The sequence below is a fragment of the Heptranchias perlo genome, chromosome 21 (genome assembly GCF_035084215.1).
Source record: "Heptranchias perlo isolate sHepPer1 chromosome 21, sHepPer1.hap1, whole genome shotgun sequence".
In the NCBI taxonomy this organism is placed as follows: domain Eukaryota; kingdom Metazoa; phylum Chordata; class Chondrichthyes; order Hexanchiformes; family Hexanchidae; genus Heptranchias; species Heptranchias perlo.
Genome location: NC_090345.1, coordinates 933,830 through 949,954, shown reverse-complemented (window position 1 = coordinate 949,954; position 16,125 = coordinate 933,830). Strand labels below are relative to the sequence as shown.

General features: G+C 54.3%; 1 protein-coding gene across 1 annotated transcript in view; it reads left to right on the top strand.

Moving 5' to 3' along the window:
- rrp12 (ribosomal RNA processing 12 homolog) overlaps positions 1-16,125 on the top strand; it is a 92,749-nt gene that overhangs the window by 47,637 nt on the left and 28,987 nt on the right. The window contains exons 4-15 of the mRNA XM_068002787.1: positions 2,090-2,195; positions 2,317-2,433; positions 2,910-3,048; positions 3,187-3,314; positions 5,237-5,335; positions 5,504-5,595; positions 5,942-6,053; positions 9,028-9,128; positions 10,163-10,277; positions 11,050-11,192; positions 11,894-12,015; positions 13,203-13,267. Of these exons, the coding sequence (XP_067858888.1) occupies positions 2,090-2,195; positions 2,317-2,433; positions 2,910-3,048; positions 3,187-3,314; positions 5,237-5,335; positions 5,504-5,595; positions 5,942-6,053; positions 9,028-9,128; positions 10,163-10,277; positions 11,050-11,192; positions 11,894-12,015; positions 13,203-13,267 (1,339 nt within the window). The remainder of the gene's footprint in view (positions 1-2,089; positions 2,196-2,316; positions 2,434-2,909; positions 3,049-3,186; positions 3,315-5,236; positions 5,336-5,503; positions 5,596-5,941; positions 6,054-9,027; positions 9,129-10,162; positions 10,278-11,049; positions 11,193-11,893; positions 12,016-13,202; positions 13,268-16,125) is intronic.

The following is a 16,125-nucleotide window of genomic DNA, read 5'->3' as shown; positions in this document are numbered from 1 at the left end:
CTTCCAAGTTTTGTGTCATCTGCAAATTTTGAAATTGTGCCCTGTACACCCAAGTCCAAGTCATTAATATATATCAAGAAAAGCAGTGGTCCCAGCACCGACCCCTGGGGAACACCACTGTACACCTCCCTCCAGTCCGAAAAACAACCGTTCACCACCACTCTCTGTTTCCTGTTACTTAGCCAATTCTGTATCCATGTTCTACTGCCCCCTTTATTCCATGGGCTTCAGTCTTGCTGACAAGCCTATTATGTGGCACTTTATCAAACGCCTTTTGAAAGTCCATATACACCACATCAACCGCATTGCCCTCATCTACCCTCTCTGTTACCTCATCAAAAAACTCTATCAAGTTAGTTAAACACAATTTGCCTTTAACAAATCCGTGCTGGCTTTCCCTCGTCAATTCACACTTGTCCAAGTGACTGTTAATTCTGTCCCAGATTACGGTTTCTAAAAGTTTCCCCACCACCGAGGTTAAACTGACTGGCCTGTAGTTGCTGGGTTTATCCTTACACCCTTTTTTGAACAAGGGTGTAACATTTGTAATTCTCCAGTCCTCTGGCATCACCCCCGTACTGGAGAAATTAATGGGACTAAAAGCCGACAAATCCCCTGGACCCATTGGCCTACGTCCTAGGGCTCTAAAAGAGGTGGCCGCAGAGAGAATGTTGCATTGGTTATGACCATCCAAAATTCCCTAGATTCCAGAACAGTCCCATGGATTGGAAGGTAGCAAATGTGACCCCACTATTCAAGAAAGGAGGGAGAGAGAAAACAGGGAACTACAGACCAGTTAGCCTGACATCAGTCGTCGGGAAAATGCTGGAATCCATTATTAAGGAAATGGTAACGGGGCATTCAGAACATCATAATATGATTAGGCAGAGTCAACATGGCTTTATGAAAGGGAAATCGTGTTTGACAAATTCATTAGAGTTTTTTGAGGATGTAACTGGCAGGGTAGATAAAGGGGAACCAGTGGATGTAGTATATTTTGATTTTCAAAAGGCATTCGATAAGATGCCACATAAAAGGTTGTTACATAAGATAAGGGCTCATGGGGTTGGGGGTAATATATTAGCATGGACAGAAAACAGGGAGTAGGAATAAACGGGTCATTTTAAGGTTGGCAGCTTGTAACTAGTGGGGTGCCGCATGGATCAGTGCTCGGGCCTCAGCTATTTACAATCTACATTAGTGACTTAGATGAAGGGACCAAGTGTAATGTATAACGATACAAAGCAAGGTGGGAAAATAAGCTGCGTGGGAGCGAGGTGCCGTTACTCTGCGTGGGAGCGAGGTGCCGTTACTCTGCGTGGGAGCGAGGTGCCGTTACTCTGCGTGGGAGCGAGGTGCCGTTACTCTGCGTGGGAGCGAGGTGCCGTTACTCTGCGTGGGAGCGAGGTGCCGTTACTCTGCGTGGGAGCGAGGTGCCGTTACTCTGCGTGGGAGCGAGGTGCCGTTACTCTGCGTGGGAGCGAGGTGCCGTTACTCTGCGTGGGAGCGAGGTGCCGTTACTCTGCGTGGGAGCGAGGTGCCGTTACTCTGCGTGGGAGCGAGGTGCCGTTACTCTGCGTGGGAGCGAGGTGCCGTTACTCTGCGTGGGAGCGAGGTGCCGTTACTCTGCGTGGGAGCGAGGTGCCGTTACTCTGCGTGGGAGCGAGGTGCCGTTACTCTGCGTGGGAGCGAGGTGCCGTTACTCTGCGTGGGAGCGAGGTGCCGTTACTCTGCGTGGGAGCGAGGTGCCGTTACTCTGCGTGGGAGCGAGGTGCCGTTACTCTGCGTGGGAGCGAGGTGCCGTTACTCTGCGTGGGAGCGAGGTGCCGTTACTCTGCGTGGGAGCGAGGTGCCGTTACTCTGCGTGGGAGCGAGGTGCCGTTACTCTGCGTGGGAGCGAGGTGCCGTTACTCTGCGTGGGAGCGAGGTGCCGTTACTCTGCGTGGGAGCGAGGTGCCGTTACTCTGCGTGGGAGCGAGGTGCCGTTACTCTGCGTGGGAGCGAGGTGCCGTTACTCTGCGTGGGAGCGAGGTGCCGTTACTGTGCTAGTTGAGTCCTGGTCACTAATTGCTCCTGTTGCTGATTCTAGGGTTCCTGGTTCTGTCCTGATAAAGAAGTTCTCGGACACAGCGAAGGTTTTCATGAATCTCTTGGCTGTACAGGCGAGTTCAGGGTCCACGGCTGCTCTGCGATGGGTGAGTGTTTATCCGGTGTCAAATGGCGGTGTATACCCGGGGTTTGCCCCCGTGGCCCCCGGGCGGCGTGTGATATGCTGTGTGCCCATTCGTGACGTGTCCTGATACTCTTGTCCGGCAGATTCTCTCCTGCCTGTCAACACTGCTGCGGAGACAGGACTTGGCCGTGTGGAACTACCCCTCGACGCTGCAAGTTTACCATGGCCTACTCAGCTTCACCGTGCATGTCAAACCAAAGGTGATTTGGCCATTTAGGATCTGAGGTGATAGTGTGACCCGGCTGATCGGGGCTTCATGATCCATCTGGACCTGGAGTGTCACGGTCACGGGACTGCAGGCTAGAGGTACAGGGCAACAGAGCTGTAATGACGGGTGGGGCCAAAGGATGGGGGTCGAGACTTATCGAGCTGGCTTTGGGGGTAACCAGGAACACAATGGTGGACACTGCCAATTCGAGTTAGAGGCATTGGTGCCACTTAAGCTGTGGACTGCCGGGGCGGGGCCGGGCGGGCGCTCTGCCGGGGCGGGGCCGGGCGGGCGCTCTGCCGGGGCGGGGCCGGGCGGGCGCTCTGCCGGGGCGGGGCCGGGCGGGCGCTCTGCGGGGAGCGGGGCCGGGCGGGCGCTCTGCGGGGGGCGGGGCGGGGCCAGGCGGGCGCACTGCGGGGGGCGGGTGGTATAATTCCTGGGCTGTTGCTGACGCTCTGTCCCCTGTAGGTTCGGAAGGAGGCTCACCGCGGGATCTGCTCCGTGCTCAGAGGAAGTGACTTCATGTTCGGGGACTCGGCTCCACCCCATCACCCAGCCGCCCAATCAACAGCCAGATTCTGCATCAAGGAGATTGAGGAGCCTGGAGGTATGTTGGGGGGGGCGGGGGGGTCTGCGGGTGTGGGGGGCGGGGGGTGTGGGGAGGGGTGTCGGGGGCGGGGGGTTGGGTTATGGGACACTCACTCAGTAAGGTGACCATTTTGTGAATGAAGGTGTTTGTCTGCAGGCAGTAAGGAGGGCCCCACCACCCTGCACGTGCTGTGTTTGCTGAAGGATCTGCTCCCGTGTTTCCCCGTCAGTTGTGTGAAGTCGAGCTGTGAAACTCTGCTCAGGGTCATGACCCTCAGTCACGTGGTGAGTTAAATTTGCCGCTCACTGTGACTGGGCTGCGCGGTGAATAATAATCTGCTATTTCTGTGTCCCTGATGAATTTATGGAATTGTACAGTCTACTCCTAAAATAAATTATCCAATAATTTGAACTAATGGAGATGAGTTTCTATAAATCCAAATGCAGAATGAGGGAGATTTGGTCTGGTTTGCGATTTACTTTGTTTTCATGTTTCTCAATCAGATCTTGTACTTTGGTCCACACTTCAGTCCCTGGCTCAGTGAATGTCAGGACCCCCAGTGGTTGGGCTGTTCTCTCCGTCCCTCCTGCTCCATTCTCCAGCTGTGACCTTGGGATGGAGCCTGTCACTGAGACGCATCTTCTGCTGTTCCCAGTTCCTTCGGGCCACTCCTATTCTCCATCTGAAAGGTGTCCCCGGAGCTCCCCTCCCCGGGGTGCTGTCCCCGGAGCTCCCCTCCCCGGGGTGCTGTCCCCGGAGCTCCCCTCCCCGGGGTGCTGTCCCCGGAGCTCCCCTCCCCGGGGTGCTGTCCCCGGAGCTCCCCTCCCCGGGGTGCTGTCCCCGGAGCTCCCCTCCCCGGGGTGCTGTCCCCGGAGCTCCCCTCCCCGGGGTGCTGTCCCCGGAGCTCCCCTCCCCGGGGTGCTGTCCCCGGAGCTCCCCTCCCCGGGGTGCTGTCCCCGGAGCTCCCCTCCCCGGGGTGCTGTCCCCGGAGCTCCCCTCCCCGGGGTGCTGTCCCCGGAGCTCCCCTCCCCGGGGTGCTGTCCCCGGAGCTCCCCTCCCCGGGGTGCTGTCCCCGGAGCTCCCCTCCCCGGGGTGCTGTCCCCGGAGCTCCCCTCCCCGGGGTGCTGTCCCCGGAGCTCCCCTCCCCGGGGTGCTGTCCCCGGAGCTCCCCTCCCCGGGGTGCTGTCCCCGGAGCTCCCCTCCCCGGGGTGCTGTCCCCGGAGCTCCCCTCCCCGGGGTGCTGTCCCCGGAGCTCCCCTCCCCGGGGTGCTGTCCCCGGAGCTCCCCTCCCCGGGGTGCTGTCCCCGGAGCTCCCCTCCCCGGGGTGCTGTCCCCGGAGCTCCCCTCCCCGGGGTGCTGTCCCCGGAGCTCCCCTCCCCGGGGTGCTGTCCCCGGAGCTCCCCTCCCCGGGGTGCTGTCCCCGGGGTGCTGTCCCCGGAGCTCCCCTCCCCGGGGTGCTGTCCCCGGAGCTCCCCTCCCCGGGGTGCTGTCCCCGGAGCTCCCCTCCCCGGGGTGCTGTCCCCGGAGCTCCCCTCCCCGGGGTGCTGTCCCCGGAGCTCCCCTCCCCGGGGTGCTGTCCCTGGAGCTTCTTGTGTCAGAGGTGTGGAATGAGGGGAGACCCTGTCTCTGGCTCTGTGGAGAGTGGTCTCCGGGGGGGGGGGGGTGTCTGTCACTTGCTAGCTGTAGAGTGGAGGCTGGTGATCAGTGTGAGATCTTTCCCCGATACCCACCTGACAGCGTAAATGGTCCCCATTGCAAAACGCCTAGTGACAATCAGCGGGCGAGAGCTCGAGCCCGAGGGGCCGTGTCTCCATAAACATGTCCTTTTGCTGTTAAATTGCAGGAGAAGGGGTCAGTTCACCTCCCAGATCCCGTGTAGCCATGGCACTGGGCACGTGACTGTCACTGCCCCCCAGCGAGTGCAGGGGTTCCAATTTCTGAGTTACACTGGGCCGGGGCAATGGTCAGCTGCCACTCATCGAACAACTGGGAATTAAACAGACTGAAGCCCTCAGGACTGTATATAAACCTGCTGTCAGAGACTGTTTAACCGAGGTGCTGACTCTCCACTGAGCCCTGTCACAGTCTCTCTGTCATGGACTCACCCCTCTCATAGTCTCTCCCCTTGTCATGCGCTCTCTGTCACAGTTATCCCCCCTGTGTCATGGGCTCCCCATGTCACACTCTATCATGCTCTCTGTTACAGATGGTCACAGCGTGTGCGATGCAGGCCTTTCACGGGCTATTTGTTGCCAAACCGAGCTCAGCGATACTGACGGCAGAGCTCAATGCACAGATTATAACAGTGAGTACAGACAGCGGACGGGGTGGGCATGGACCATGGTGGGGGTATGATCGGTGGGTGGGGTTTGGGGGAGTTACCGGGGATGGGGCCTTGGGGCGGGGCACGGGGGTGGTGCTGGAGCTTGTGAGGGCAAGTAGTATTTGGCTGAATGCTGCATTTCCCCCTCAGGCTTTGTACGATTACCTGCCAAATGTGAGTGACCTGCAGCCTGTGCTGGCCTGGCTCACCGTCATGGAGAAAGCTCACTGCAACCTGTCCAGGTAACAAATCATATCCTAGGCTCCTCGGCAGAGGAGGGGGGGTGGGAGCGAGGATACTGTGGGGAGCAGGGGTTTTAATGTGGGGTCTGTGGGGAGCGGGGGTTTTAATGTGGGGTCTGTGGGGAGTGGGGGTTTTAATGTGGGGTCTGTGGGGAGTGGGGGTTTTAATGTGGGGTCTGTGGGGATTGGGGGTTTTAATGTGGGGTCTGTGGGGAGCAGGGGTTTTAATGTGGGGAGTGGGGGTTTTAATGTGGGGTCTGTGGGGTGCGGGGGTTTATTGAGGGACTGTGCTCTTTGACCCCAGGACCTAATCCTAACCCTAATGTCCATGCTGACTTCCTGTTAGGTTGCAGGGTTCATTGTGTTTGGCTCACCTCCCTCGACTCTTCTCCACGGCCGTTAGTTGCCTCCTGTCTCCACATACACAGCTGGTCGCAGCCGCAGCTGACACCATGAAGGTGGGTTCGAATTATTGCCTTTCCTGTGGGACTGTCATTTCCCCAACACTGAAATAATAATACAGGGATAATGAGGCGAGTGGGGACGCAGTCAGTACCTTGTGCGGTTATTTGAGAGAAGTTTTAAATCAGGTGCTGTGGGGACGGATAACAAACCGAGCGAGTGTGTATCAGTGAAGTTAATGCTCACAGCAGATTGTGACCTGGATCAGTGATCAGATTTGTCGGGGGGAGAGGAGGTAAATCGTGAGGTCTGGTGGGGGGATTGGGAATGGATCAGCTCCAGTTCGCAGGTTCCCCGAGACCCCTTGGTGTAGGAGCTCCCCATTCACTGACCCGTTCACCCAACGAGTCTCTGAGACACTGTCCCAACAAACACTCCCAGGGGCAGGTACAGGGTTAGATACAGAGTAAAGATCCCTCTACACTGTCCCATCAAACACTCTCAGGGCAGGTACAGCACGGGTTAGATACAGAGTAAAGCTCCCTCTACACCAGTGATGACCAACCTTTTGCAATATTGTCATGAATAATACTAATTTTTTAAACTTGCTAATCTTAGCTGAATAAAACAAATAATAATTCCAACAGTTGTTATGTAATGGTTACTAGGCCTACAAAATAAACATGGCAGTCTTACATACTTAATCTGACTTTTGAATATGCCAGCTGCAGAGGATTATGGAGGTGGTCATCTGTCAGTCTGGAGCAGTAGTTATTTTTGATGAAACTCATGGTAGAAAAAGTCTGTTCACAAATGTAGGTTGAGGCGAATCTACATGTATAACACAGAGCAAATTCATGCAAACTAGGAAAGTTATTCTGTGGTACTAACTTCCAAAATGACTTCGAGTCTTGAAGTGTTGGTGAGTCGCACAATTCTTTGAATTTGGCATGTAGCCCGGAATGATTTTTTATTTCTAAAATTTCCATCTACAGGCCTGGTGGATAACTTTGTATCTCGATATCTGAGAGGGTGAATGGGTTGGTGAAGAGTATCACGTTTTTTTTATCATTGCTGAAATCTTGAAACCGTAATTGAAATGAATCTGCTAGTGAAAAAACAGTGTTCTTATATCCCTCAAAATGAATGTGGAAATCGTCATCATCATTGAGTTCCCCTGCAGCAGTCATTTGAAATGATCCAGATTTTTTCAAGTGAAAGCCCCTTACAGTTTCAGCTTTGCCTTGAATATTGACACAGGATTAGAGAGTGTTGGGGGAAAAGGCAGTCCTTCCCCTGCAAACTTTTGTTGAGGTTGTTAAGGTGTTTGGTGATATCAGTGAGAAAGGCAAGGTCACTGAGCCGGTCTTTATCTTAAAGTAAACTGCTCTCCTCGAAACATAGAAAATAGGAGCAGGAGTAGGCCATTCGGCCCTTCGAGCCTGCTCTGCCATTCAATATGATCATGGCTGATCCTCTATCTCAAAAAGTTTGCCATTTTCTGTTAAAAACATTAACTTTCTCTATTAGTTTCCAAAATCTCATAAGAGCCTGTCCCTTTAGCAACCAGTGTGCTTGGCAGTAAAGAAGTAATTCCTTGGCATCATGTGAATCATCATCAAATAAATCATGGAATTTGCAGCGTTTTAACGCGTGTGCGTGACACGCCACAGGTTCAAGAAGATGCGGAAAGTTCATGCCTTCGGCACGGAGACTCTTGGTGAATGATGCAATGATACTTGAATAACTTCCATTCCAAATAATTTTCAAGCCGAGCAACACAACCATTTCTTTTGCCAGTCATAGAGGGCGGCCCATCAGTGTAAACACGGTCTGATTTCGACCAGTTCAACACCACCTCCTCAACACATTTCTTTTGTTCTGTAAATATGTCCTCTCCCATGGTGGAAATAACAGGACACAAAGATACAAGTTGTTCAATCACATCGAAATTCTCATTTATACACCTGACAAAAATACTAAGCTGCGTGGTATCAGTAGAATCACAGCTTTCATCCATCGCTAGTGAAAAATATTTACAAGCAGAAATATGAAATTTAATTTGTTCTGTGATGTCACTAGACATTTCATCAATGCTGCTTATGATGGTGTTCCGGGAAAGGGCAATTTTATTTTGGGATCACTAGCATGTGGAGCAAAAATTTGCAAACACTCTTTACCGATCTGTTCTCTTTCAATGTAAGGTCACTTCTTCCTGCACAGCAGGAGAGAAATCTCATACGATACTCTCACCATAGATACCAATTCCTCTCTCTTTCTAACAAAGAACCCCTGTTGCTCTGCGAGATATGCCTTTTTCTTGGAAATAAAATCTGCTCGTAGAGTTGAACCAACTGGATATTTTAAGTTGAATTCCCCGTGCTTCTGATCAAAATGCCTTTCCGAATTAATTTTTTTTGGGATCGCCACAGTAGCATCACAAATCAAACAAATCGGCTTTGACGTTTTACCTGGAACAAATGAGAACAAAAATTGTTCTTCCCAAAGCAGGATTAAACTCTCTCTCAGCCATTTCTTCTTCATACTTTGGTTTGGATGTGCTCAGTTTACTCAGACATTGTTAGGATGGAAATGAAACAAAAACTATATGCACCACGAACGAAGAAAACAGTGCAAAACTGACTTTGTGCTACTGAGAGGAGGGAGAGGCTGTGCTCCTGCCCACCCACGCAGCGCATTAAAGAAAGCCACAGGGCGCTCACCGCATGTGATGGAGCCCGAGCCGGGCCTTGGCGTTGGCTGATGTCACCACTGCTTCACACATTGACCAACCCAATCCGACACACAAAGGCAGAGCGCACCACTCACAACACTGGCCCCAGGAGCCCGAGTCTCCCGACTGCTCCCATGGCGTATCACTCTCCGGAGCGAGGCGTGCCTGGGGTTGGCCATCAGTGCTCTACACTGACCCATCAAACACTCCCAGACAGCTACAGTCCTGGCCTTGACTTTGTTGAGTTGTAGTTGAGTTTTGTGCCTGCTCAGGACTGCTGTTGTTTGTCTGAGCAGGTGTTGCTGAGGGAGTGTGTGGCTCCATTCGCAGCTGATATCGGAATCTTTGTTTCATCGTCCCCCTCGGGGCCTGCCTCCTACATCTGGAAGATGTTCAGGTGAGATGTTCAAACTCTTGTACTGGGGGAGGGGTTGTGGGTGTGTCTGTGGGGGAGGGGTTGTGGGTGTCTGGGGGGGAGGGGTTGTGGGTGTCTCTCTGGGGGGGAGGGGTTGTGGGTGTCTCTGTGGGGGAGGGGCTGTGGGTGTCTCTGGGGGGGGAGGGGTTGTGGGTGTCTCGGGGGGGGAGGGGTTGTGGGTGTCTCTGGGGGGGAGGGGTTGTGGGTGTGTCTCTGTGGGGGAGGAGTTGTGGGTGTCTCTGTGGTGGGGGGGATTGAGGGTCTCTGTGGTGGGGGGGATTGAGGGTCTCTCTCTCTGGGGGGGGGGGTATGGTGGGGGTGTCACTAGTCTCCAGGTATCGATCCCTCACACCGTGACCATACGGGAAATTCCAGCCGGAAGTTTCATTCAGAAAGAATCCCTTTCCTGCCAAGAAATTTACACAGAAATAAATGTGATTGGCTGTGTGGTTTAGCGTGCCGTGATTGGCTGTGTGGTTTAGCGTGCCGTGATTGGCTGTGTGGTTTAGCGTGCCGTGATTGGCTGTGTGGTTTAGCGTGCCGTGATTGGCTGTGTGGTTTAGCGTGCCGTGATTGGCTGTGTGGTTTAGCGTGCCGTGATTGGCTGTGTGGTTTAGCGTGCCGTGATTGGCTGTGTGGTTTAGCGTGCCGTGATTGGCTGTGTGGTTTAGCGTGCCGTGATTGGCTGTGTGGTTTAGCGTGCCGTGATTGGCTGTGTGGTTTAGCGTGCCGTGATTGGCTGTGTGGTTTAGCGTGCCGTGATTGGCTGTGTGGTTTAGCGTGCCGTGATTGGCTGTGTGGTTTAGCGTGCCGTGATTGGCTGTGTGGTTTAGCGTGCCGTGATTGGCTGTGTGGTTTAGCGTGCCGTGATTGGCTGTGTGGTTTAGCGTGCCGTGATTGGCTGTGTGGTTTAGCGTGCCGTGATGTGATTGTACTGTTGCAGTGCCTTGCTGTGATTGGTTACGTTCTCTGTGGTGCTGTGCTGATTGGCCATTTGACGTGTGGTTGTATTGCAGGACGGTGGAGGATGGTCTGGCCTATCGGTTCCACGCATCCTGGGCCTTCATTCTACAGGTTCTCAGCACATTCTTTGAGGTCATCGGCACACAAGCCTACCCAGTAATGGAGCAGGTGAGAGAGGGGGCCTGGAACTGATGGTGGGGGGGGGGGGGCCTGGAACTGATGGGGGGGGGGGGGGGGGGGCCTGGAACTGATGGGGGGGGGGCCTGGAACTGATGGTGGGGGGGGGGGCCTGGAACTGATGGTGGGGGGGGGGGCCTGGAACTGATGGGGGGGGGGGGGGGCCTGGAACTGATGGGGGGGGGGGCCTGGAACTGATGGTGGGGGGGGGCCTGGAACTGATGGGGGGGGGGCCTGGAACTGATGGGGGGGGGCCTGGAACTGATGGTGGGGGGGGGGGCCTGGAACTGATGGTGGGGGGGGGGGGCCTGGAACTGATGGTGGGGGGGGGGCCTGGAACTGATGGTGGGGGGGGGGGCCTGGAACTGATGGGGGGGGGGCCTGGAACTGATGGTGGGGGGGGGGCCTGGAACTGATGGTGTGGGGGGGGGCCTGGAACTGATGGTGGGGGGGGGGCCTGGAACTGATGGTGGGGGGGGGGCCTGGAACTGATGGTGGGGGGGGGGCCTGGAACTGATGGTGGGGGGGGGCCTGGAACTGATGGGGGGGGGGGGGCCTGGAACTGATGGTGGGGGGGGGGGGCCTGGAACTGATGGGGGGGGGGGCCTGGAACTGATGGTGGGGGGGGGGGGCCTGGAACTGATGGTGGGGGGGGGCCTGGAACTGATGGGGGGGGGGGGCCTGGAACTGACGTCTTTGAGCCTCAGGTGAGAGACTGAGCCATGGCCTTTGCGACATACTGATGCTGTGTCTGTTTGTTCAGTGTTTACAGGCACTGTGTGACCTACGAGCGACTCCACATTTCCCCTACACCGGGGACCTAGAGCAGGCTGTGGGAGCGGCGGTGGAGAGCATGGGGCCTGAGGCTGTTCTGCAGGCGATCCCTCTGCAGATCGATGGCACTGAGTGAGTGATGCTACCTGGGGAAGGGAGAGTAATTCTACTCTGGCAAAGGGCAAGGACCTTGAAACCATTTTACATCAACACCCTCCCCCCCCCCCCTCGCCCGGCAGGACTGATGTATGAGGAGAGATTGGGTCGACTCGGCCTGTATTCACTCGAGTTTAGAAGAATGAGAGGTGATCTCATCAAAACATATAAAATTCTAACAGGACTAGACAGACTAGATGCAGGGAGGATGTTCCCGATGGCTGGGGGAGTCCAGAACCAGGGGTCACAGTCTCAGGATACGGGGTATGCCATTTAGAACTGAGATGAGGAGAAATCTCTTCACTCAGAGGGTAGTGAACCTGTGGAATTCTCTACCACAGAAGGCAGTGGAGGCCAAGTCATTCGATGTATTCAAGAAGGAGATAGATATATTTCTTAATGCTAAAGGGATCAAGGGATTTGGGGAAAAAGCGGGAACAGGGTACTGAGTTAGACGATCAGCCATGATCATTTTGAATGGTGGAGCAGGCCCGAAGGGCCGAATGGCCTACTCTTGCTGTTCCCCCCCCCCCCCCCCCCCCTTGCCGCCTCCCCACCCCTGGGGGTGCAGGTGTGCTCTGTTTCCAGTGGCAGGGGTGGGGGGCTGGAGCAGGTGTGTGCTGTGCCTGAGCTGGGGCAGGAGGGGCAGCTTGATCACGTGTGTCTCTTGTTTTTAGGGAGAGGTTTGACTTCCCTCGGAGTTGGCTGATCCCCGTCATCCGGGACCACGTCAAACACACGCAGCTCGCCTTCTTCAACACGTACTTCCTGCCCTTAGCCGCGAGACTCAAGAACAGAGGTACAGGGAGGGGGCGGGGCCGCGCTGACCGCGGGGCGGAGGGGGCGGGGCCGCGCTGACCGCGGGGCGGGGCCGCGCTGACCGCGGGGCGGAGGGGGCGGGGCCGCGCTGACCGCGGGGCGGAGGGGGCGGGCCGCGCTGACCGCGGGGCGGGGCCGCGCTGACCGCGGGGCGGGGCCGCGCTGACCGCGGGGGGAGGGGAGGGGCCACGCTGATCCCGGGGGGCGGTTCATTGCGAAGGATTTGTGGCTCGCGTTGTAGTAAAATCATCGCTGATCGTTTATATTTTGGATTTTTCCCGGCGTTCGGCCGTCCTCCACCCTCACCCCCCAATCCACCCCACCTCCACCCCCACCCCCCAATCCACCCCACCTCCACCCCCACCCCCCAATCCACCCCACCTCCACCCCCCTCTCTGCCACCAGTTTTGCACTCACGGTTTCCTGCTGTGTATAAAGTATTGGGTCTCAGTGTCCGTCAACACCGCCTTTTCACTGCTGGGGCCTGGGTTGGGAGGGGGAGGGGGTGGGGATTCTCTTCTGATGCAGGATTCACTGTAAAGCTGGTCAGATCCTGCCTCTTCACCTGACACCTGGACTGACTGGGAGTGGGCGGCGGTGAATGTATTTGGTTGGGTCTGCCTGTGAATTGGGGTCTTCGACAGTGGGAACTCTGCCGTCCCACACAGACTGTGCCAGAATAGAGCAGGGCTGTCCAGTCCTTTGGGTGCAGGGGTGAGAGGCTGACCAGTCCCCTGGGGTGGAGGGGTGAGAGGCTGACCAGTCCCCTGGGGTGGAGGGGTGAGAGACTGACCAGTCCCTGGGGTGGAGGGGTGAGAGACTGACCAGTCCCTGGGGTGGAGGGGTGAGAGGCTGACCAGTCCGAGGGGTGAGAGGCTGACCAGTCCGAGGGGTGAGAGGCTGACCAGTCCGAGGGGTGAGAGGCTGACCAGTCCCCTGGGGTGGAGGGGTGAGAGGCTGACCAGTCCCCTGGGGTGGAGGGGTGAGAGGCTGACCAGTCCCTGGGGTGGAGGGGTGAGAGGCTGACCAGTCCCTGGGGTGGAGGGGTGAGAGGCTGCTCTATCCCATTGCACCTCTGAGGACAGCTCCAGCATTTAAATCTCTGAATGTCTGTGACTTTGCTGCCTGTGTGTTCTCTGGTTGAGCTGATTCTCTTTCTCTCTGTAGCTCTGGAACTCACTCAGTTGGGCCGACCAATTGAGGCTAAAATCTATGACACGTTGCAGTGGCAGGTAAGGAGCAGCTGGTGGAGCAGATAAATAAAGGGAAGGACTCGGGGTTTATAACGGTCCTGGGTGGTTCATGATCCATTCAGGAGTTGGCTGTTGCAGTGGGTTGGACACTGCCATTTCACCTGACTTGAATCCAGCCTCGAGCGGTGGGATAGAAGTCCCCTCTGTTGGCTGTAAGGCTCCCAGGTTTGAGGCATTATCCACCAGTGTTTGGTGTACACTGGTCCAGGGCAGAAAGCTACTGACAATTCATTAAACTGTCCATTTCATTCAGCCCAAAAGGGTGATAGACTCACACTGACAGGCGAGCTGAGGCCTCCATGCATTTTGACTTTGTGGGTCACATGGGTATTGAACCTCAGAGGCCTGATAGATAGTTAGACGCCCTGGGAATGTTTGATGGGACAGTGTAGAGGGAGCTTTACTCTGTATCTAACCCGTGCTGTACCTGCCCCGGGAGTGTTTAATGGGACAGTGTATAGAATCATAGAAGGTTACAGCACAGAAGGAAGCCATTCGGCCCATCGAGTCCGTGCCAGCTCTACGCAAGAGCAATCCAGCTCGTCCCACCGCCCCGCCCTATCCCCGTAGCCCTGCACGTTTTTTTGTTTCAAGTATTTATCCAGTTCCATTTTGAAAGCCACAATTGAATCTGCCTCCACCACCCCCTCGGGCAGCGCATTCCAGATCCTAACCACTCGCTGGGTAAAAGAGCTTTTCCTCATGTCACCTTCGGTTCTTTTGCCAATCACCTTAAATCTATGCCGTTTGGTTCTTGACCCTTCCGCCAATGGGAACAGTTTCTCTCTATCTACTCTGTCTGGACCCTTCACGATTTTGAACACCTCGATCGAATCTCCTCTCAACCTTCTCTGTTCCAAGGAGAACAACCCCAGCTTCTCCGGTCTATCCACGGAATTTAAGTCCCTCATCCCTGGAACCATTCTAGTAAATCTCTTCTGCACCCTCTCTAAGGCCTTCACATCTTTCCTAAAGTGCAGTGCCCAGAACTGGACACAATACTCCAGTTGTGGCCGAACCAGTGTTTTATAAAGGTTCATCATGACTTCCGTACTTTTATACTCTATGCCTCTATTTATAAAGCCCAGGACCCCGTATGCTTTTTTAACTGCTTTCTCAACCTGCCCTGCCACCTTCAATGATTTATGCACATATACCCCCAGGTCTCTCTGTTCCTGCACCCCTTTTAGAGTTGTGCCCTCTAGTTTATATTGTCTCTCCTGATTTTTCCAACCGAAATGCATCACCTCTCATTTTTCCGCGTTAAACTTCATCTGCCACGTGTCCGCCCATTCCACCAGCCTGTCTATATCCTCTTGAAGTCTATCACTATCCTCCTCACTGTTCACTACACTTCCAAGTTTTGTATCATCCACAAATTTTGAAATTGTGCCCTGTACACCCAAGTCCAAGTCATTAATATATATCAAGAAAAGCAGTGGTCCCAGCACCGACCCCTGGGGAACACCACTGTACACCTCCCTCCAGTCCGAGAAACAACCGTTCACCACTACTCTCTGTTTCCTGTCACTTAGCCAATTCTGTATCCATGTTGCTGCCCCCTTTATTCCATGGGCCGCAATCTTAATAGCAAGCCTACTATGTGGCACTTTATCAAACGCTTTTTGTAAATCCATACACCACATCAACTACATTGCCCTCATCAACTCTCTCTGTTACCTCATCAGAAAACTCTATCGAGTTGGTTAAACACGATTTGCCTTTAACAAATCCGTGCTGGCTTTCCCTAATCAATCCACACTTGTCCAAGTGACTGTTAATTCTGTCCCGGATTATCGTTTCCAAAAGTTTCCCCACCACCGAGGTTAAACTGACTGGCCTGTAGTTGCTGGGTTTATCTTCACACCGTTTTTTGAACAAGGGTGTAACATTTGCAATTCTCCAGTCCCCTGGCACCACCCCCCGTATCTAAGGATGTTTGGAAGATTATGGCCAGTACCTCCGCAATTTACACCCTTACTTCCCTCAGCTTCTGGATCAGGTGACTTATCTACTTTAAGTACAGCTAGCCTTTCAAGTACCAATTTTTAGCCCATCCAGTATCTTAACTATATCTTCCTTTACCGAGACTCTGGCAGCATCTTCTTCCTTGGTAAAAAACAGATACAAAGTACTCATTTAATACCTCAGCCATGCCCACTACCTCCATGAGTAGATCTCGTTTATGGTCCCTAATCGGCCCCACCCCTCTTACTACCCGTTTACTGTTTATTTGCCTGTGGAAGACTTTTGAATTCCCTTTTATGTTCCCGCCAGTCTATTCTCATACTCTCTCTTTGCCCCTCTTATTTCCTTTCTCACTTCCCCTCTGAACTCTCTATATTCTGCCTGCTCCTCACTTGTGTTATCAACCTGACATCTGTCATACACCCCTTTTTTCTGCTTCATCTTACTCTCTATCTCTTTTATCATCCAGGGAGCTCTGGCTTTAGTTGCCCTACCTTTCTCCCTCGTGGGAATGTACCTTGTCTGTACCTGAATTATCTCCCCTTTAAAGGCCGCCCACTGTTCGATTACAGTTTTGCCTGCCAATCTTTGATTCCAATTTACCCGGGCCAGATCTGTTTTCATCCCATTGAAATTGGCCCTCCTCCAATTGAGTATTTTTACTTTAGAGAGGTCTGTGTCCTTTTCCATAGCTATTCGAAACCTTATGATACTTTGATCGCTGTTCCCTAAATGTTCTCCCACTGACACTTGCTCCTCTTGGCCCGCCTCATTCTCCAGAACCAAATCCAGCAATGCCTCCTTCCTCATTGGGCTAGAAACTTACTGGTCAAGAAAGTTCTCCTGAACACACTTCAAAAATTCCTCCC